We start from the raw sequence: 21,918 nt of genomic DNA, 5'->3' as shown, positions 1-21,918 counted from the left end.
AGGTACAGTAGAGTCTCACTTATCCAAGCCTCACTTATCCAAGTTTCTGGATTATCCAAGCCATTTTTGTAGTCAATGTTTTCAATATATCGTGATATTTTGGTGCTAAATTTGTAAATACAATAATTACAACATAACATTACTGCGTATTAAACTGCTTTTTCTGTCAAATTTGTTGTAAAACATGATGTTTTGGTGCTTAATTTGTAAAATCATAACCTAATTTGATGTTTAATAGGCTCTTCCTTAATCCCTCCTTATTATCCAAGATATTTGCTTATCCAAGCTTCTGCCGGCCCGTTTATGTTGGATAAGTGAGACTCTACTGTATCACAACTATGACTTAGTGACTGTGAAGATGGAACTTTAATGAATCAAGATGGCAAAACAACATACAGTATATAATTAAAAGAGGGTGCAGCAGTTGCTGTTGTGTGAGCCAACTTGGATAGCAAGACTTTGCTCCCTCCTCTCCAACAAGATGAAAGAAAATGTTCAGACTATCCAGGTTCCTTAGCAAAACAAATAAAAATAGATGTACAGTCAGCCCTCAACTTTCATTTCCAGGAATTTTATTATGTTGGAGTTTGTAGCTTTGGCATTCTCGTGTCCTGCTGGATTTTCTTTGGGCAGCAGAGAAATAAATAAAGCTGATTCATTATCAGCTTTATTGATTTCTTGTTTTCCAACTTGTCTCAGCTAGAATGCTTCATAGTATGATGCTATACAAAGAATGTCATGTTTAGATTTAGGTCCCACCTCATTCAACATGTATAGGTAAAAGTATTCCAAAATCCAATAAACAGACCTTTATATCTGAAATCCAAAACATTTCTGGTTTTAAAAAGTTTGAATAAAGGAAACTCAACCTGTAATGCTTTTTTCAAGAATCTGAGGTGTTTATGGCATTGATAAAGTCCACAGTTGTCTTTTGCTATGACACATATCTGTTGCGCTAATGTTTAAAAGAGGAAGCTTATCTTGGGCAGAATGGGAATCCAAATCCCACCCATCCAAAGCAAACTTAGTTTTCTCCTATCCTTTGTTTGGAGCCCCCGGTGGCACAGCGGATTAAACCACTGAGCTGCTGAACTTGCTGACTGAAAGGTTGACAGTTCAAATCTGGGGAGTGGGGTGAGTTCCCGCTGTTAGCTCCAGCGTCTGCCAAACTAGCAGTTCGAAAACATGCAAATGTGAGTAGATCAATAGGTACCACTCTGGCAGGAAGGTAAAGGCACTCCATACAGTCATGCCGGCCACATGACCTTGGAGGTGTCTACGGACAGTGCCGGCTCTTCGGCTTAGAAATGGAGATGAGCACCAACCCCCAGAGTCGGATACGACTAGACTTAATGTCAGGGGAAAACATTTACTTTCACTATTCTTTGTTTATATATATTATTGATCTAATTAAAGTTTTGTAATAAAATGAACTTGTCTTTTACTGCAAATTGGGTTTTTAAAATTTTGAATTCACTTTCTGGGAACTGAGCACAAAGGGTAAACAGGAAGGAAGAGAGGAAGAGAAACACTAAATTGTTTAAAAAGCAGCTGAAAAAATGAGAGGTGGAGGATTAATCAAAACTGTTCCTGCCAAATTAGGAGAATTGGAAGGTGTGTTGTAATATCATGAAATGTTTTCTATACTTTAATATGTGCAAGCTGCTTTAGAAAGACTAATCTCGAAACTAACAGTCGCCACATGGAAAGCCACATGAAAGCTTCAAGCTAAATGAAAGACACAGAGATCGAGAAGCAAATGCGTGCAGTTAAAACAGTCATCTGTTGGAACAACCACCAATGTATAGTATCTTGAGATGCTTAATTTTAAATAATTCAATACCCAAAGGGAAATTTGAGGTCACTGAAAATCAGTTTCCTCTTCTTTTTCACCATCATTTCTTTTTCCACTCAATGGAAAGCTCAAGTGAGAAGGAGAGTTCCAACAGCTATGGTATTAAGAAGACACAAGAATAAGAGAAATAAGCAGAAACCGAGGCAGCATTTGAGGGAGAGGGGAAGAAATTGGGTGTTCAGTCAACTTCTATGACATCCATTTGGTGATGTATAGTTCTCTGGAGCCACCTAGACATGTCATGAGATACAGGAGTAGAGAAGAAGGCTGTTTTTTGGCTGGCTTGGGAGTTTAGCCCTCGCTACAGTTAATGTGACTTGGAGTTTGGATCCTCCAGTAAATGGCTAGGCATGGAGCAAAGCAACTTTTGGGTTCTCCCTGCAGCTTAGATGTTTTGCCAAAGGAAAGCTGGGGAGAAGGTTTGTCACAGACCAACTGCCTCTGCCACTCCCACACTGGGTTGCACCTCCCTTTTGAGTAATCCTAAAGTTTGAACTTTAAATAGGCTATACTTTAAATAAAATGACCTATCTTTCAACCCAACATTCTGAGTGTGGTCTCGTATTTTTCCATTTGTTACTTCTCCTGAACGCAGTTAAATCATCTGAAAATAGCTAAGCCTTCAAAAAAAAATAAGAGAAAAAGAAATGGCCCTTCCCATTTCTAAACTTTGCTGTCCACTGAGTAAACATCAGAAGGTCATTGGTAAGCAGCCAAGAATTCAAAACATAGTGGCTTCACTTCGTTGCCATGTATTGGAGTTCCCTTTTTATAGAGGGCTGACTTCTCCTCAACTTTTGCCTTCTGTCTTCTGAATCACAGAAGTCTCTCCCTGCTATAATAAGCATTTGCTCTCTTAACAAACTAGCCTTATATCTTGAAACATCAACTGTTGGGTAACCAATCAGATTCCGCACTTGCTGGAGAAATAGATATTATTTCTACCATCAACTACAGATGGGTTGTGAAATTCTACAGCAAATAGAAGAGCTGTGAAGTGGCCGAAGTTCCACGGAGGAAAACAAAAAGTAGGATGAGCTCTGTCTTTGAGATCTTGATGCTTGGATTGGTTTTCTTCTCACTATATTGGGACGGTAAGTAAGAGATTGAGAGAACAGAGCTCAGAGACCATAAGGAATCCATCCTGGATTATTCTACAGAATCTTTTCCTTGATCAAGTGTTCTCTATTGAAGGGATATGAATTTCTTATGTTTTCTTTGCAGGTGTGTTGTCTACAACGTATGATTACACACTGAATGTCCCTCATGCTGTGTCAGTTGAGGAGGGCCAGTCTGTCGTCATCCCCTGCAATTTCACGTACCCAGCATTAACCAGCAATAAAATGGCCGAACTGTATGGATACTGGTATGAGGAAGGTAGCAATATTGCCTTTGATCCTCCTGTGGCCACCAACGATGACCGAAAAACGATCGCGCAGTACGCTCGCAAGCGCTTTTATCTACTGGAAGGTCTAAAGAAAGGGGTTTGCTCTTTCATCATCAGCAATGTTCAAGATGTTGACCAAAAGACTTATTTCTTCAGAATGGAGAAAGGAAGAATAAGAATAAATTATCATGACTTTCAAACAACTGTGACAGTGACAGGTACGTACCTCTGAGCTATCTACTAAAGTCCTCCCAAAATGATCTGATCACTCTTATCACTTTATGGCTTAGGCAGTAGGCTTGAGCAAATTTTTCGTTAGTTCGTTAAATTCGTTAAAAATTCGTTTCGGAAGTACTTTTGAAATGATATTTGAAACATCTGCTCACTGCCTTACAAATATTACGAATTTGAATAAAAAAGTACCTTTTTTCATTTGTTTCTGATGTCTTCGGATGTAGCTGTAGCCCCTCTGAGAGGAGAAGCCATGTTGGCATGCCTCTCAGCCAATCAGAGCGGAAGAGAGAGGGAGGGAGAGGCATGGCCATCAATCTGCTAGCATTTTAAAAAAATGTTGCTTCAAAAATCCCCAAAAAATCAGTGGATGGGTCAAACATTATGAAACTTGATAGGCAAAGAGTACTTAATTTTTGCTTCCATTCTGGCAAATTTCATCATAATAGCTTTCAAAATGCAGGAGAACGAAGCCTCTGAATTTTGACCATTCTTTTAAGTGGAAATGAAGCAAGTCGCCATTAGGAGAGAAAAACTCCATTTCCCAGAAGCCTTAGCAAGCCAATCAAAGTGGAAGGAAGGAGGACAGGGAGGCGTGGTCATCGATCTGCTAACATTTTTAAAAAATGTTGCTTCAGAAATCCCCAAAATTCAGTGGATGGGTCAAACATTATGAAACTTGATAGGCAAAGAGTACTTAATTTTTGCTTCCATTCTGGCAAATTTCATCATAATAGCTTTCAAAATGCAGGAGAACGAAGCCTCTGAATTGTGACCATTTATAAAAGCATTGGGCTGAAGCAAACGTTTCTCCAATAGTACTATGCCCTGCCCACTTTAAAACTACAATTCCCAGGTGTTCCAGGCCCTCTCTCCTCTTAACATTCCCCACCCCCTTTTGTCCTCACTTAGAATCATAGAGTCATTGAACGGTAGAGTTGGAAGAGACCTCGTGGGCCATCCAGCCCAACCCCTTCTGCCAGGCAGGAAGACACCATCCAATCCCTCCCAACAGATGGCCATCCAGCCTCTGCTTAAAAGCCTCCAAAGAAGGAGCCTCCACCACAGCCCGGGGGAGAGAGTTCCACAGCTGAACAGCTCACAGTGAGGAAGTTCTTCCTGATGTTCAGGTGGAATCTCCTTTCCTGTAGTTTGAAGCCATTGTTCCGCATCCTAGTCTGCAGGGCAGCAGAAAACAAGCTTGCTCCCTCCTCTCTATGACTTCCCCTCACATATTTATACATCATGTCTCCTCTCAGCCTTCTTTTCTGCAGGCTAAACATGCCCAGTTCTTCAAGCCGCTCCTCATAGGGCTTGTTCTCCAGACCCTAGATCATTTTAGTTGCCCTCCTCTGACCATCTTGACCAAACTTTCATACAGTATGTGAATTCTTGGAAGGTATGAGAAGTTTAGAGAGAAGGAGGGAGGGAGAGGTTTGAATTTTGGACTCCAATTGTGGCTTGATTCCCCACTCAGCCACCCACTTGGGCAAGTCACACACTCTCAGCCCAGAAAAGCCAATGAAACAGGAAATAGCACTTTCAAACCAGGAACTATTTCCTTATTCAGAGGCTGATGGCCATCTGTCAGGAATGATTTGATGGTGTACTATGATTTCTGTTCCTGGGTGATAAATGTCATTTCCTAATTGGTTCTGTCATAGAAACATGGCAAAATCTATGACACTGCCTGAACTTTGTGCAAGCGACATGGATGGAACATATTATGGTTTGGTCCACCAATTTAACAAAGTTTCAGCCACAAAAACAAAGTTTCTGAAGTAGAACAATGATTTTCACAGTAAAGACAACCCAATGAAACAGGAAATAAGACTTTCAAACCAGGAACAGATTTCTGCAATTATTAAAAAATGGTTTATTATAAAAGCTATTAAAATTCGCCAAAAATCAGAGGATAAGGGAAACGTTCTGAATTTTGGTGAGCTATCAGTGTTAAATGCGTTCTACCACTATACCAAGTTTGAAGAAGATAGCTCAAAAAATGAGGGCGGGAGAGTCCTGTAAAGTCTCCCCTCGTGCTGTTTTTTTTTTGCTTCTGCGCATACGCGTCCGCCATTAACGAATTACTTTTGAAACTAACGAATTTTTGTTAAATTTCGAAAATTTTTGAGGGCAAAATTCGAAAATGACATCAGAAACAAAACGCTAGCGCCCCCTACTTTTGAAACGAGTTTAGAATCAATTTTTTCATGGATCGCTCAAGCCTATTAGGCAGATTATAGTTGCCATCCGATTTCCTTTAAAGGAAGGTATTGTTCAGAGTGTTACTGAACATTGTCCGCTAATAGCTCTCATGTTACATTTCAGATCAAGTTGTTCTGTCTTTTAGTAAAGGTAAAGGTTTTCCCTGATGTTAAGTCCAGTCATGTCCGACTGGGGGTTGGTGCTCATCTCCATTTCTAAGCTGAAGAGCCAAGGTCATGTGGCCGGCATGACTGCATGGAGCGCCGTTACCTTCCTGCCAGAGCGGTACCTATTGATCTCACATTCACTTCACTTCACTTCACTTCACTTCACTTTATTTCTTAATTAGTCGCTCTCCAGCAGAGTGCTCCGAGCGATTTACAATTTAAAATATCATTCCACAATATAAAAACATTCATCATAAAAACATTCAACCTAAAAACATTCAACAGTGACTATTTGGCAAATTAGATCTGATTAGTAAATGCACAACCAAATAGCCAAGTCTTGAGTGCTTTTCCAAAAGGTCGCAGCTCCCATATTGCTCTAAGATATGGAGGCAATGAGTTCCACAGAATTGGAGCATAGGCCGAAAAGGCTCTACGCCTTGTATCTTCCAGGCGTTCCTCCCTAGGGCCCGGTACGTATAGGAGATTTTCCTAGGAGGATCGAGGTGACCACTGATGGAAAAAAGGAATGAGGCGGTCCCTAAGATATAATGGTCCTTGGATGCATGTTTTTGAACTGCTAGGTTGGCAGAAGCTGGAGCTAACAGTGGGCGCTCACTCCACTCACCGGATTTGAACCTGCGACCTTTCGGTCTGCAAGTTCAGCAGCTCAGCGCTTTAACACACTGCGCCACCGGGGGCTCAAAATACTCCACCATGCTGGCTCCCATGCTGGAGTATTCTGTCATTTATCCTGAACTTTATAGGAGTCATATGAGTAGAGAATCTATTTGGGGGACAGGGTGGATCAATGTATGCACCCATCAATGCTAAAATAGGACTCATTGCAAAGGCATCTAGAAAAAGCAGAGGTGTGGAAAACTCCCACCCCATTACCTCTCCTTGGGCCAAACTAGATGGACAAAGGTAGCTTTCCCTCTTCCTTCTCTTTCCTCACCTTCTTATTCCACCTGAGCACAGTTCATCAGCAACATGGGGGAAGCTATTTTGGATGCTTGAGGTATGTGGAGCAGAGGAAGCCATTTTCAGTATGGACTTCTTGCAAAAGCTTATCTGCAAAGAGACTTTGACAAACATTTTGAAGGATGCATTTTGAAGGAGGTGGGAACTGTGAGTTTCCCACTGGTTCAGTTGAAGCTCAAACTTGTTTGTAACTGCACTTTATAAATTCACTAGCTGTGCCTTGCCACGCGTTGCTGTGGCCAATTGGAATTGCACTGAATAGCGTCGCTGCTTCTAAGCCTGGGCGCTTTCTATATAGGGACCTCCTTGTTTGGGCTGGTTGAATGGAACGGAGTGGCCTGATAGCTTCCAAACGTGAGGGGTTTTTTATGTAGGGGAAATAGACTTGGCTGTTTGGTTGTGCATTTGAGTAGATCAGATCTAGTTTGCCAAATAGTCACTGTTGAATGTTTTTATGTTGAATGTTTTTATATTGTGGAATGATATTTTAAATTGTAAGTCACTCGGAGCACTCTGGTGGAGAGCGACTAATTAAGAAATAAAGTGAAGTGAAGTGAAATGAAGTGAAATATTGGTTTGACAGGTTGAAGAGGAGTTAGTAGTCTTGGTGGTTTGAAGCCTGGCTGCTTTCTACCTTGTGGAATTGTTGGTTGGCCAGGTCGAATAGGAATGAATAGTCTGAGTGCAGGAAGTATGAATGTTGCAGTTAGTTACCTTGATTTATATTGAATGGCCTTGGAGGTTTGAGGCCTGGCTGTTTCCTGGTTGAGGGAATCCTTTGTTGGGATGTGTTAGCTGGGCCTGATTGTTTCCTGTCTGGAATTTCCCTTTCTGGAATTTCCCTGTCTTCTGAATGTTGTTTTGTATTTTGTGTCCTGATTTTAGAGATGCTATTGTTTTGTTTTCTTATTAGACCACAGTAATTATTACATACGATATACAGTAATGTTATGTATTAATTACTGTTTTTACGAATGTAGCACCCAAACATTGCAACATTAAGTTCAAAAACATTGAGTACTAAATGGTAGACTGCCTTGGATAGGTGAAGCTTGGCTAAGTGTATTATATTGTGTGTTTGGAAGTGTGAATGTTGTCATTGGCAAGTTTGATTAGCATTGAATGGCCTTGCAGCTTCAGTGCCTGGGTGCTTCTTGCCTGTGAAGATGTTGATTATTATTTTTGTGGTTGTGATTGTTTTTATTATAATTGAGGCGTAGATGAGGAGAAACTGAAAGTAACTGAGGGAGAACTCTTCCTACGTCCCCCTCCTCCTCCTTCTGGCCCCCGCCTCTCCATACCTCCATGGCGTTGGTGTGTCTTTTCGACAGGGCGACGTGGGCCAGGCCCCTCCCTCCCTCCCTCCTGGCTTTGTTTCCCTCATGACAATGAGGAGAAGGAGGCCCCGGAGGAGGGTGGCCAGGGAGGAGGTCTGCCTTCTGGGCCCTCTCCTCATCGCGTCCCCTGGCCCCGGTTCCGGCCAGGCCTTTCCGGAGGGTGGCGGAGGGGGGTTCTGTGCAGGCCTTGTTGTTCCCTCCTCCCTGGTGCCACGTTGAGGGCTGGTGGGTGAGTTTTTTTTGGTGGGCGGTGCCTCAGGGCAGGAAAATGGGAGCGTGCGGGAGCTCCCATTGAGGGGAGGGGTGGGGGTTGTTCTGTCCACGCCTGGGGCTCGTTTTGGCATAGGCGCACATGGAGCGTTCTTGTTTTTTGGATTTATTAGGCCCCGTGGTGGTTCCTGTTGTCTATTTTTGTTGTATGAACCTAGAGGCATGGAGGAGGGGTTGTGCTGCTAAATTTTGAGGTTGTGGGGTATATAGTTTTGTTGTTTTGTTCGTCGCCGGGATTCCATCACTTTTTTATATATATAGATGACTTAGGATCTCATCATACTTACCAATTTAAGTGTCCTAGGATGCTTGTAGCCAGCTGAGTGATGGATGGCCATGCAGCCCATCACACTACATCCCTCAATTTCCAGAAGAGGCCCCACCTCCAGTTGATGTGGAAGCATCCTAGGACGTTTCCTCATCAACATGGGAAGGCTCCCGTGTTGTACTGGCTCCAATGGCACCAGCACACTTCTGCCCTGGTTGGGTGATGCTTCCTCCATTTGATGGGGGAAGAGTCACTGCCCTGGAGTGGCACATGGGTGATGGAGTCTCCCTGTGCACCTGCTGTTTCACAAAGCTTGCTGGTGAAACGGCATGGTGGGAGGGTGCGTGTGATAAGGTCCTATGTGTTAAGACAAGAACTTTCACAAGCTAGCAAACTATTCCTGTTGTCTTTTTTCTGATCTTATCATTACAGCATCCCATAAGGACTTCTTGTCTACAACATTTGGATCTTTGACTGCAGTAGTTTCCTTCCTGATAGGTCTACTCCTCATCAAGTAAGTGATCCCTTGCCTTTGATGCCCATCCAGTGGAAAGGGAGAAATAAAAGGGAAGATTTTTAGGAATAAATGATTTATATGGGAGCCAGAATGGTGCAGTTGTTTGAGAATTGGACTATTACTTTGATTTTCCACTCAAACGTGGAAATTCACTGAGTGACTTTGGCTGGGTCACACTCTTAGCCCCAGAATAACCTGTGATAGACACGCTTTGTATTAGAAACAACTTGAAGGCAAATGAGGAATGTGAGGGATCCAAGTAATAATTACCTGGATCCTTCACAATCCTCTTGTTCTTATGTGATCCCACCTCCTGACTAATGGTTATGTACTCTTGCCATTTTCTTTTAGGGTTTTTCTTTGTTCCTTCATATTTTTTGTTGTCTTCTGGTTTTCAAGCTGGAGGAAGACTCAACTTAATCCAAGTGGGTGTGAACAAATCACAAGAGTGAGACCAACAGAATCTGTAACATCTCTTCTGCCCAATCTTTGCACAGTTTTTGGATCTTTTTGATCCAATGAACTCTTGTCAAGTGGCAGAGGAACCCAAAGGCACATGCATATATGATCCCATCAATTCCAGCTAAGAGGAGAGCAACTGTTAAGCTTGGTTTTGAAACTCATAAATGTGGGTTGTAAATGGTATGGCAACATGAATACCTTTGTGTTCAAGGAAAATTCTGAATTTTTAAAGGCAAGCATGAGGAATATTTGGTCTTCCAGATGTTTTGATCTGTACCTTTCACACCACCATAACCTCCAGATGAAAACTGAGACATAGGTTTGAAAAGCTGCAGCAATTTGCTTTTGACTAATGCTTCTGGAAAGGGCAATATGCAAGCCCCCCTCCTGTCCTCTCTCTCCCGGTGAGTTAAAGTTGAGGACAAATACTTTTGTATTTTGAACTCTGTTTGCAGCAAATGAAAAATGCTGAAAATAAAGGAAGGGTGGAAGAGAAGAGAAAAACTGGGACCTTTAAAAGCAGCTAAAACAAGTGGGATGACAAACATTTAATTGGAATTGTCCTTCTCAAACCAGGGCAGTTGAAGTGTCTTGGTCTTTGGCAACAGAATGAACATATCAACCAGCCCTGAAGGTCATGTATATTAAACACCGAGTAATGTTGAACTAAAGTGGCTTTCAGAAGTGAAAATGCAACAAAACAAAACAATAAAAATGACTTCTCTTTTCTGCAGAGTGAACATTCCATTATTTATTGTGCCTATTGTTTATGTAACATTTGTGCAGCCTTATCAAACACATCCATCAGAGTTCAGTTCCTCTGAGTGCAATGGAATAAGTGGAGTTTTAGGACTCAGACTGATGTTTTCTGTACTGGTTTTTCTTGGGTGGCTGCCAGAGCCCAATGCTGGTCATGGCTCTCTCCAACCCCAATATCGTAAAACTGGTTCAGCCATGTAGAAAATCAAGCCATGCAGATTGCAGCCAACCACTAGACATTATAGGAGTAGTGAAGGTAAAAGTAAAGGTTTACCCCTGACATTAAGTCTAGTCATGTCCGACTCTGGAGGTTGGTGCTCTTCTCCATTTCTAAATCGAAGGGCCGACGTTGTCCGTAAATACTTCCCAGGTTATGTAGCTGGCATGTCTGCATGGAGCACCATTACCTTCCTGCTGGAGCGATACCTATTGATCTACTTGCATTTGCATGTTTTCAAACTGCTAGGTTGGCAGAAGCTGGAGCTAATAGCAAAAGCTCACCCCACTTCCCAGATTTGAATCACCGACCTTTCGGTCAGTGCTGCCAGGGGCTCCCATGGTAGGAGTGTTGTGCTTAATACTACCAAAAGGAATTAAGTGCCATTGATAAACATGAGAGGGCACTGTTCTGTTTCTTTCTCATATCTGATGCTGTTGTGTAGGACTGAAATATAAACCCTACAGTGTCCTTCCAGGTGGAATACAAGGTAGTATGTGCCCTGAACCTGAGCAGAAAGGCAAACAGACAACAGATAATAACTTTGGCCAAGGATTGATAAAGATGTAATTTTACATTTCTGTTTGATAAAAAGAGGGTGAGTCTAGAAGACCCATCGTGTCTTCATTTGAGAAAGAAAGAGGAAAAAACAGTTCTCCCAAACTGCCAGAGGAAATTAGAAGCTCAGAGATTTATGTGGGCAAAAAAGCTTGGAAGAGTGATTTCAGTCCAACCTATTCACAGTACTGGCCAAGCATCAGTATTTTATAGAACCTCAGAGTTTCACATACAAAGGCAAAAGCACACATGAGCAGTATCTAATGCATAATGCTTTGTCTAAGGTTTATATGGCCAGAACAGAATGTTTTCAGGACATCTTGTTGATGATGATGTTTCTCAAGGTCTGGCACTGTATGTATTCATGACAAACCTGATTACATAATATTGCAGATACATATTTGCATTTCTAGTAAAATAATTTCTTTTTCAGGAATTGCACAGTTTCAATATATTACTAGTTTGCTGTTCCTATAGTTTCCCCTTCTTTTTAGACCTAGTTTTCAGAATTCTGCAACTCTGAGGTTTCCCTTTTTTGTTAATTATAAAGGTGATATTAGAAACATAGAATCATAGAGCTGGAAGAGATCTTGTGGGCCATCCAGTCCAACCCCCTGCCAAGAAGCAGGAAAATTGCATTTAAAGCACCTCTGACAGATGGCCATCCAGACTCTCTTTAAAAGCATTCAAAGAAGGAACTTCCACCACACTCTGGGGCAGAGAGTTCCACTGCTGAACAGCTCTCAAAGTTAGGAAGTCCTTCCTAATGTTCAGGTAGAATCTTCTTCCCTGTAGTTTGAAGCCATTGTTCCATTTACGTGTGTGATGGTTCAGAAAGTAGAGGATTTCTGTAGAAGCAGAGTACATCATGTGTGCTGGCAGCAAATGAATTATCTATTTTTCTAAAAAAAAAAAATGGAAAGGCGCAAAACAATACTGTAAGAAGACAATTCCCTCCACTATATGCTCCTAATGGGATGAGATCCAAAGAACTGAAAGCCTTTGGCTAGTTTGTCATCTTTTTCTGATGAAGTCTAAAAAGGAGAGCCTTACCTAGAATAGACCGCCAAGAAAGCACATTCTTGGATCTACACTAGACATGCTTCAGATGATGGAACTCTCTCCCCCAGACTGTGGTGGAGGCTCCTTCTTTGGAGGCTTTTAAGCAGAGGCTGGATGGCCATCTGTTGGGGTGCTTTGAATGCGATTTCCTGCTTCTTGGCAGGGGGTTGGACTGGATGGCCCATGAGGTCTCTTCCAACTCTACTATTCTATGATTCTATGATTTTATGATTCTATGGTGGGATCAAAATCATCCTCCCCAACCTAAACACACACACGCGCACACATATCTAGTCTTCATTCCCCATCTCCACATTCTCTAAGGCAGAGTTTCTCAAACTCTAGGTGTTTTGGACTTCAGCTCCCAGAACTCCCAGCTATCTTACCAGCAGTTAGGAATTGTGGGAGCTGAAGCCCAAAACATCTGGAGGAGCCCAGTGTGAGAAACTCTGCTCTAAGGTATTTCAACTCCCATTCCTCACCATTAGCCATGTAATCTGGACACACCAGCAAAACAGTATACCTATCAAAACACAGTCATGAAATAGCGACCACGGTGCCAGGAAAACAGAATATCTTACAAAGTTTCTTTGACAATATGGGGCAATTGCCATTTTAACTGAAGGCAGCTTCAAACAGAAAAATCTTTCATATTTGCTTGCAGTAGGAAGGGTGTTCCAAAATGTGAACATTATAATTGGCAGCACTCCAGCAAAAGGTGACAAGCACAGCATAGAACTATTTCTCAACCTACACCCAGAAGTCACAAATGTGGTCCGAATGTGTCAGTTAAAAGGTTCCTAAATTGCTCAGCTAATCCTCTCACTCCACAGATGTGACCCCCGCTGGTGAGAAAACAGGACTTTTGTGGCTGAGTGTAACTAACTACAGCTGTTACCATTAGAATCAAAACAGTTCTCCATTTCTCGGCTGCATGGTTTGCATCTGTTTCTTTAGGTAAGGAAATGGTGGGGAAAATAGGCAGAAGAGCCAGCAGAGTGAAGGTCTATTTTCTAGCCCTTTGTGTTCGATATAAGGAGGGAAACAAAATGTTAAATTATAGAGAAACTGAAAATAGAGAAGCAGAAAATCCTCTTGTAAACTGATTTACTATGTTTCTATTTCAGAATTACTGTAGAGTCTCACTTATCCAACGTAAACGGGCCGGCAGAATGTTGGATAAGCGAATATGTTGGATAATAAGGAGAGATTAATGAAAAGCCTATTAAACGTCAAATTAGGTTATGATTTTACAAATTAAGCACCAAAACATCATGTTATACAACAAATTTGACAGAAAAAGTAGTTCAATACACAGTAATGCTTTGTAGTAATTACTGTATTTACGAATTTAGCACCAAAACATCATGATATATTGAAAACATTGACTACAAAAATGCATTGGATAATCCAGAACGTTGGATAAGTGAGTGTTGGATAAGTGAGACTCTACTGTATATGCAATTAGAGTAGGGATGTACATGTGTAGGATAAGTTAGCAATGCAGGTGTTGTTTAAGTATGTTTTTGTGTATGTATATACCGTATGTATAAGTGTATAGGTATATTGTTTTCTCTATTTGTGTTTTTTTATCTTTAAAATGAATTTAAAATGGAGAAAAAAGAAAATTGGGATGTATAAGGCCAAGCAACAACTGAGTGTTGTCAAGATGGCCAATGTTGATAATGACAAAGAACTCACATGTTTGGAGAAACTTCAGCAGTTTACTTTTGTCTGAGTTTATAGGGAAGTACAAGATCCCACCCTCTGTTCTCCTTTTCCCTGATGCTAAGTGCAAGCTTTTTTTGTCTTTTGAACTTACCGGTTGTTTGTAGCAACTGAAGTAAGCTGAGGATGACAGGAAAAAGGGGGAGGAAGAGAGAGAAACTGGGACATTGATTTGGAGTGGCCAGAAAATGATATGTGATATGGCAGATCCTTCACTTTTGCAGATTTTTGGGGCACAGGACCCACATGAAAGTGGAAAAAAATGAATTAAAAATGAACCAAATTATTAATAAAAAAGATTAAACTGTGATGCCAAAAAACAAAGGAGTCGAGATCGGCTCCCACTTGCTTTTGTGTTGGGCGGGTTTTCATACTGGGAGGGCCTTTCCCGTTACGTGCTGCCAAAGGTACTGAAGGAAACAGAAGTACTGACGGAAATGGGATCCACACTCAACTCTCATTGACATAAGTCAACTGGCGACTTGAAGGCACACACACATAAAGCAATATAACTTCTTCACAAAAGTGGGCGATCTTTCCCATGAATAGTCACCATTTCCAAGTTGTTGCTGCTGCTGTTGTTGCTAGTCCGCATGTCTTCTGTTCTAAGACTTGCAGTTTCCAAAAGCATGCTGGGGCTTTCTGTGAAACTTTTCTTAAGCAGAACTACAATGGATGTCTTGAAGACCTGTTGGAATTTCTCTCCAACAAAGAGGTAGATAAAAGGAGTAAAACAAATATTCAGGCAGACTCCAATGTGAAAGATTATCCGCAGATGTTCTTGAGTCTCTCGTAGTGATGTCTCCTTGTGGATCAGAAGGAAACACATATAGAGGTAAAAGGGAAGCCTGAAGATGAAGAAGGATGCCACAGCAACCCCGAGCACCTTGAAGGGCTTCCCTGTCCTCACCAACCTTTTCTTCTTCATTTTCCAACCCATTGAACAATAGCAGAACATGATGGTGAAGAAGGGAAGCAAGAAGTTCAGTAAGAACCGAACCACAATGAAAGCCAGTTCTATTTTATCTCCATCCCACTTTTCATAGACCGTATAATTAACTGTGCATATGCTTCCATAGTTTTCCACCTCTCGAGTCTTAGAGAAAGCCAAGTAAGGAGCACTTATGCACACAGAAAGAAGCCAGGCCCCTATGATCAGTCTCCATGCCCGAGGTATTGTTCGATTGTGTTGGGACCAGACAGGATGGCAGATAAGGAGGTAGCGGTCCAGGCTGATGGTGGCAAGTAGGAAGACTGTGGAGACCATCCCCAGAGTAATGAAGAAGACAGAAAGCTTGCACATGGCATCCTTAAAGATCCAGCGGAGATTGAGGACATTGGAGATGCCAAAGAATGGGAGAGTACAACAGGAAATCAAATAGGAGAGAGTCAGATGGAGGAACCAGAGTGTGTTCACGGTTCTCGTCATCTTCATCCACAGCAACCAGAGAATGGTCCCATTTATAGCCATCCCCACCAGAAAAGACACTAAGATAAAGGAGCCAAGGGCTATGTTAATGGAAACTTCATCTTCTGAGTTGTTGCTGGTGTTCATTTCCTTGACTGAAATATATTTCATGGGTTTTGTCTTGTCCATTTGTCCGCAAGGTCCTGGAAGAGGATGGAGATCTGGTGAAAAGAAGGATGTGGAAGTAAGAGGAGACAAGAAGCAGGTACAGAACAAATAAATTGACAATTGTTGAGTAGTTATGACCAAGGGGAAATAACATTTGACTCTACTGGAATCTGCTGGGAAGCAAAGCATTCCTGGAACAGAAGTAGACCATGCCATATAAAATCTTTGAAAACAAGTAAGCAAAATTATGGAAGTTATAAAATATCATCCTTCTTATTCTGTGTCATGCTCATCAAGGTTGATAGGAGCCCCCGTAGCCTAGTGGATTAAAGCCTTGTGACTTGAAGGTTGGGTTGCTGACCTGAAGGCTGCCAGGTTCGAATCCCACCCGGGGAGAGTGCGGATGAGCTCCCTCTATCAGCTCCAGCTCCATGCGGGGACATGAGAGAAGCCTCCCACAAGGATGGTAAAAACATCAAAACATCTGGGCATCCCCTGGGCAACGTCTTTGCAGACAGCCAATTCTCTCACACCAGAAGCAACTCAGGTTGCTCCTGACACGAAAAATAGATAAATCAAGGTTGATATGGACTGATGGGTATTGTAGTCCAACTGCATCTAAAGCACCATGGTTTCTCTAAATGTGACACACACTTTCATGATCAAGATGTAATTTTATTAGATGAATATTTTGAGTTGGCAGTTATGTTTTACTTTTCATCCACCTCTCCTCAAGGCTCGAGGAGGGGTATGACATAGTTGAAATACATAAAGTGTATGTATGTGTAGATAGATGATAGATAGACTTAGAAGTAAGATTTAAAAAGTATTTAAACAACTGTGAATTTTTTCCCAAAAGGTATCAATTTAAAAAAAAATGATCTATGAGTAGTACAGATCAAAACTACCAAAATATATTAAATCACTTTGGCTTGGAAAATCACATTTTGTAACCAAGAAACGCATATCCTCAGAATGTTTTCCCCCACCCCCCCAATTCCTATAAAATTTGTTCAGATATATTTGGTACCTTTTGTAAACAAATTCCATAATCTGTACCAATAAAATGGCAGTTTAAAATTCATATTTATTTATTTATTTATTTATTTATTAGCTACATTTATATGCCACCCTTCTCGCCCTGAAGGGGACTCAGAGCGGCTTACAAATTAAATTTACATACAATATTATATTAGCATAATACAATACTGGTAATAAACTACTATATTGTACTGTATCAATATATTGTAATATTATTAGTAATATTACATGTAAAATATAATATATAAGTATTATATTGTATTATTAGTATTATATCGTATTACAATTACAGTTATGAAACTGATTGAGTATGTGAATTATTAAGCCATAGGGGATTATCCTTCCAATCCCCTGCAAATTATTTTTTGTAAACTGATTTTTTGTTGTTGAAAAGTGTACTTGTATATTTTCTCTATATATTTAATTTGGGCAAGGGGTTAACTCTTTCAACAAGTAACGTTTATGTTTTACAATCAGTTTGGATGTCCACAAATACATTAGAAGGATAAACATCAACTGCTGTTTCTCTGTTTTTGTTAACTATTCTATGTATCTATAGTCTCATCATCTTTAACGTTATTATGTGTAATATGTCATATTCCATATTATAATTCTGATGCCAAAATCCCATCTTTTCCTATCTGAAATTCTTACATTCTAGAGCAAGGACTAGTAACTAAAAGAAATAAATGGCTTTCCTGGCAAATCCCTTCTTCTGTTATCCCATAATAGATCAACTTACTTGACAATTTGGATCTGCTGGTCTTTAAATGGTTGCCATCAGAACTTCCAGGGCTGAAGTGACTAAGACCCGAGAGCACAGGGTATTTTAGCAAGAAATGAACAAATAGTGTCTGTCTCACAGCAATTATTCTTCTGAACTGCTTATCTAATATCTAAGAACATAAGTTTCTTAAACTCATTTCCTAAAAACAGTCGTTCAGAGAATGGTTGCATAATATGTACTTTCTGAGAACTTGTAAAGCTTGTGTCCCTTGTGAATTTTGAATTTATATTCTACTGGTATCATGTTTAAACCTTTGTACTTTACAATTTGGTATACATATTTTGGCTGTGTTCTACCCTGCCTTGAGCCATGAAAAGAAACAGATAGCAAATATGTTGTTTTTGTTGTTGTTGTTGTTGTTGTTGTTGTCGTCGTCGTCGTCATCGTTATGTGACATGAACCTTGATGAAGATTTACAATGAGAAATATTGTAACCCAACAATTTTGCTGGCTCTGAGGTTCCACTTATCCATGTCAAGCTGTGTAATACCCAAAGCCATGGCAATGTTGTATAAGGTAGAAAGTCCCACAAGCCCTCTCAAATTTTTTTTACATTGTTTTAAAGAAAAACCACTTATTTGCCTTTTGTGAAGCCCCATATCTGTTGACTGAGGTAGATGCTCCATTTGCTTTATTTACACAAATACAATGCTTTCAAAAATATTAACTCTCTACCCTTGTTTTTTTTCCAGGGAGAGTCCCTATTTCTTCTGCTGCTTTTGAAATATCCAAGTTTTAGTATCCAAAATGTAGATCCTTAAAAAGTGGTTGTACTCTATAGATTGACCTACTAAAGGATTTTCTGTTCTTAAAGTTGTTTTAGACTTCAGCTTCCAAAAGTCTCAGGCAGTTTGGCCAACCAGCAGTAATTCTGGGAGCTGAAGTTCGAAAACACCTGAAGACCCAAAGTTTGGAAATAACTGTATTGCAGGGATGCCTAAAAAGGTAGATCACAAAGGAGATGTTGTTATGTGTTATTTCCCTTGAAATCAGTTTTGATTTTTGGTATTTGTATGAGTGTCTTTCAAGAACAATGACAATCAACAGCTTTGGTCAGGTCTCAACCCATGACCAGGACATATTCGATCTGTATAGAGAGGTTACAAGATGAAACATGTTTCAAAGTGTAGGCAGCTAGGAACAAAATAAGGTCTGTCATTTTTTTCAGTCTGGATGGTTGCATTTAAAAATTACTTGTTATGGAAACATGTACTGCAGATAAAGCTTCAGTGGAGACACCTTTTCCCCATGGTAACTCTTTCAGGAGTGAATTTTCCTTTCTAGGGATAGATTTCTCTGACTTCCTGTTGTCTCACCCCCCATTCTTAACTGTAAATAATTTGTAAATCTGGTATGTCTAGCTCGGAGACTGCCTGTATATTCATTTTTGAGCATTTCTCCCCCCTTACAACCCAAAGGAAACATTGGTAGCTTGTGTGCTGAAAAAATCACTTTGTCACATGGTTCAGTGATCCTAAAGATTATGGCTTGTTATCAGTGTGATTGAAGTTATTTCAGACTAACTGACCACATCCTCCATTGCTTCCTTGGCAACCTATGTTTTCTGAAACTTGGACAGATCTTTTTCTCTGCAAGCTGAAAATAGGATATTTCTATCTATACAGTTTTTTGGGCTGACCCCAAAATGAAGTGATACTTTTAAATCACTGGACAGGATTAATGCAAGCTTTATTGACCTGTTTGGAACTCAACATTGTTACAGATATGCATACACTTGACAGACATTGCCTTATGCCACTCTTGTTTTGCTTTTTTCGCTGTTTCTGTATCTATATTTTAGGTCTGATCAGATCTAGAAGTTGCTAGCAGGATCTGGAAACACTGAATGTTTCCGTTCTTGGGTAAGAACGGCTAGACAGGGAGCCTTAGGCCCGTTCCACACAGCTGTATAAAATCCAAATTGAATGGGATTAAATGGCCTGGAGAGTGTTGTTTTCGAATCTTTTGGAGACTAGAGAAAGCTATATCAGTTCTCATGAGAGTCTGCGAGAAGTGCAGGCTGAAAGAAATGTGGGAGATTAATGTCTGTCCAGATAAGGTGCTTGGCACTTCAGAGGCAGAGTGTACAACAGAGACAGACTCGATTTTCCCAGTGGCTTAGAGATAAGGAGAGGAAAAGCAGGTGTGTGAGGAATGATGTCATGGGAGGATTTGAGGCCTTTTAAGTGGTTTTCTGCTGGTACAAAGGATTATGGAATCTTGGCTATCTTGGAAACAACTTTTTGAACTTTGATTCTCCTTTTTAGATTTTCTTATTTTATATACTCTTCTCTTAATCAACTTTTACTTACTGGATTACCTGGACAGAGTGTGGTTTGTGGTGAAAAGGTGTTTCAGAGCTCTAGTGCAACACTGTCCTCTTCCTTCTCCTTCACATCACAGATAGGAAGAAAAAGAATAGGGGCAATAACAGTATAATGGCAATGGATCGGAAAGGATACCATTAAATGCTGATCTTGCTAATTCAGAAAATCTCTCTAACACTAACATTTTTTACTACAAAGTATTGCAGAAATAATTGTTTTCTATGTTTTCATCACTAAAAGCTAAATTGATTTATTCATGTAATAATCACAAACATTTATGTGCATTAGACTTTTGTGGATATTGAAGACTGCACACAACTACTGACTATCTTAGTGACATGAAAACATAATGGCACTTTTTGTTCAGGAATTGGATGAAATTTCATTCTGTTTTGGGAAAAGGAGATTTATTCCACGTCATGGAACTCCTACAAATAGCTATAAATGATCATCTCAATTTCATAAAATTGTTAGGAACGCCTATCACCTAATGAAACAACAGTAACAACCTCCTTTGTTGTTTTACTCATTTACAAGCAGGGTTGATAAAATTATACTCTTTGTGGTTTGTGATGCTTTCTATTTGCAACAGAATTCATTCCGCAGAAGATGAAAAGTCCAATTCCAGCTGGATTTCTGGGGGAAAGATGACTTTGATCTTAGTGGAATCTTCCTGGAAAATGAAAAATCAGATCTGTTTTATAGCAGTGTGGATCTTTTTGTCCAAAGGTATGTGCGATGCACCACAAGGGTACCCCAAAATGTGAGTTTAATCTCATGGAAGACATCTGGATGAAATGTAGGATACCTTTAATATTTCACAAATGAAAACTGGAAGGTATATGGCCAAGTAACATCAGAGCATTGGAATTGTGCACCTAAAGCCATCTTTCCTATTGGTCAAGAGATCCCAACTTATGACAGAGGAGAAGCGGTGACTATGAAAAGATTGGTGGGAAGACCAGACAGAGGGGCATGGCTTTCCACCAGCCTATTTGTGGCTACCACCACCTCACATTACATTACATTCAACAGCAAATCCTTTTTTGGAATTGTTATGCACAGCTTCAAAATTGAGATGTGCCTTACATTCAAACACACAGTATATTAGAATAAATATGGTAAGTAAAATCAGTGGATTCAATAGCTTTACTGTAGTTAGGATTAAAATAGAATATAGGTGAATACTGAAATAATTGAGAACTACAAAGAGTCAAAAATACAATGTGGATAAGGATAATCAAGATTTGCAAAACGAGTTTCAGAAGCATCCCGAAAGCAATTTATGATTCTATTTGTTAACACTCTGTGGTTACTGTGCTCATTGTCATTGTGTCCAATGGCCCTTTTAATACCTTGATAGCACTAGTGAAGGACTAATGTGCCAAACTGGATTTTATATATCAACATGTCCACCAAGATATTAACATGTTCATTCTTTCTCCTGACAGGTGTGCTAAGCCAGCATGCAGGTTATACACTGACAGCATCTGCCTTTGTCTCTGTGCAGCGAGGTCTCGATGTTCACATCCTTTGCCAGTTCACTTATAACAAACAACATGTAAATAACTTTTCAACATTCTATGGTTACTGGTTTAAGAGTAAGGAAGAGCCATTCCAATGCGCTTCAGTCCCCAGCCAAAGCAAACCAGATCTTCTCATGACCACCAACAAGGAAGGACAAACCATTAAGGAATCCACTAAGAACCGGATCCATTTAGATGGGGATCTAGAGCAAGGCAACTGCTCCTTTTGGATCAATGATGCCCAGTTAGAGGATGAAGGATCATACTACTTTAGAGTCGAACAAGGAAATATCTTAAAATACAGTTTTTATCACAAAACACTTCAAGTTTTCATGACAGGCAAGCATCTTCTTTATTGATTCCTTGACTATGGAATGAGAGCTGCTCTACCTGTAATAGAGATGATGTGAAAGAGCAGGAAACATATGTTCTCACACTTCCTGTTTTTTCGCATAAGCATAATGTCAAAAGGAAAAGATGATGTGCTGCATTTCTGGATCTAATGTTATACAATATTTAATAATAATAATAATAATAATAATAATAATAATAATAACAACAACAACTTTATTTTTATACCCCGCCCCATCTCCCCGAAGGGACTCGGGGCGGCTTACATGGGGCCTTGCCCGATACAACAAACAAATATCAATA

General features: G+C 40.2%; 2 protein-coding genes across 2 annotated transcripts; one reads left to right on the top strand and one right to left on the bottom strand.

Moving 5' to 3' along the window:
• Window positions 1-1,457: 1,457 nt before the first annotated feature.
• On the top strand, window positions 1,458-21,623 carry LOC103279957 (sialic acid-binding Ig-like lectin 12). Its single transcript, XM_062962519.1, has 3 exons — window positions 1,458-3,473; window positions 20,241-20,467; window positions 21,190-21,623. Exons 1-3 carry the CDS (start codon window positions 3,199-3,201, stop codon window positions 21,621-21,623), a joined length of 936 nt encoding a protein of 311 aa, XP_062818589.1. The 5' UTR covers window positions 1,458-3,198.
• Window positions 14,380-15,793, bottom strand: LOC134293786 (probable G-protein coupled receptor 33). Its single transcript, XM_062962462.1, has one exon. The coding sequence runs from the start codon at window positions 15,770-15,772 to the stop codon at window positions 14,525-14,527; it is 1,248 nt and encodes a 415-aa protein (XP_062818532.1). The 5' UTR covers window positions 15,773-15,793; the 3' UTR covers window positions 14,380-14,524.
• Window positions 21,624-21,918: the final 295 nt, after the last annotated feature.

This window comes from Anolis carolinensis, unplaced genomic scaffold, assembly GCF_035594765.1.
Source record: "Anolis carolinensis isolate JA03-04 unplaced genomic scaffold, rAnoCar3.1.pri scaffold_10, whole genome shotgun sequence".
In the NCBI taxonomy this organism is placed as follows: Eukaryota; Metazoa; Chordata; class Lepidosauria; order Squamata; family Dactyloidae; genus Anolis; species Anolis carolinensis.
Note: the sequence above shows the minus strand (reverse complement) of the source record. Positions and strands in the feature narration are given on the sequence as shown.

Excerpts from the sequence above, each read along its gene's own strand:
- LOC103279957 (XM_062962519.1), top strand. The coding sequence starts at position 3,199 with ATGGCCGAACTGTATGGATACTGGTATGAGGAAGGTAGCAATATTGCC. Across the intron at positions 3,474-20,240 it reads GTGACAGGTACGTACCTCTG|TAACAACCTCCTTTGTTGTT; the intron begins AGCTATCTACTA and ends ATGAAACAACAG. Across the intron at positions 20,468-21,189 it reads GTGGATCTTTTTGTCCAAAG|GTGTGCTAAGCCAGCATGCA; the intron begins GTATGTGCGATG and ends TTCTCCTGACAG.
- LOC134293786 (XM_062962462.1), bottom strand. The coding sequence starts at position 15,772 with ATGCTTTGCTTCCCAGCAGATTCCAGTAGAGTCAAATGTTATTTCCCC.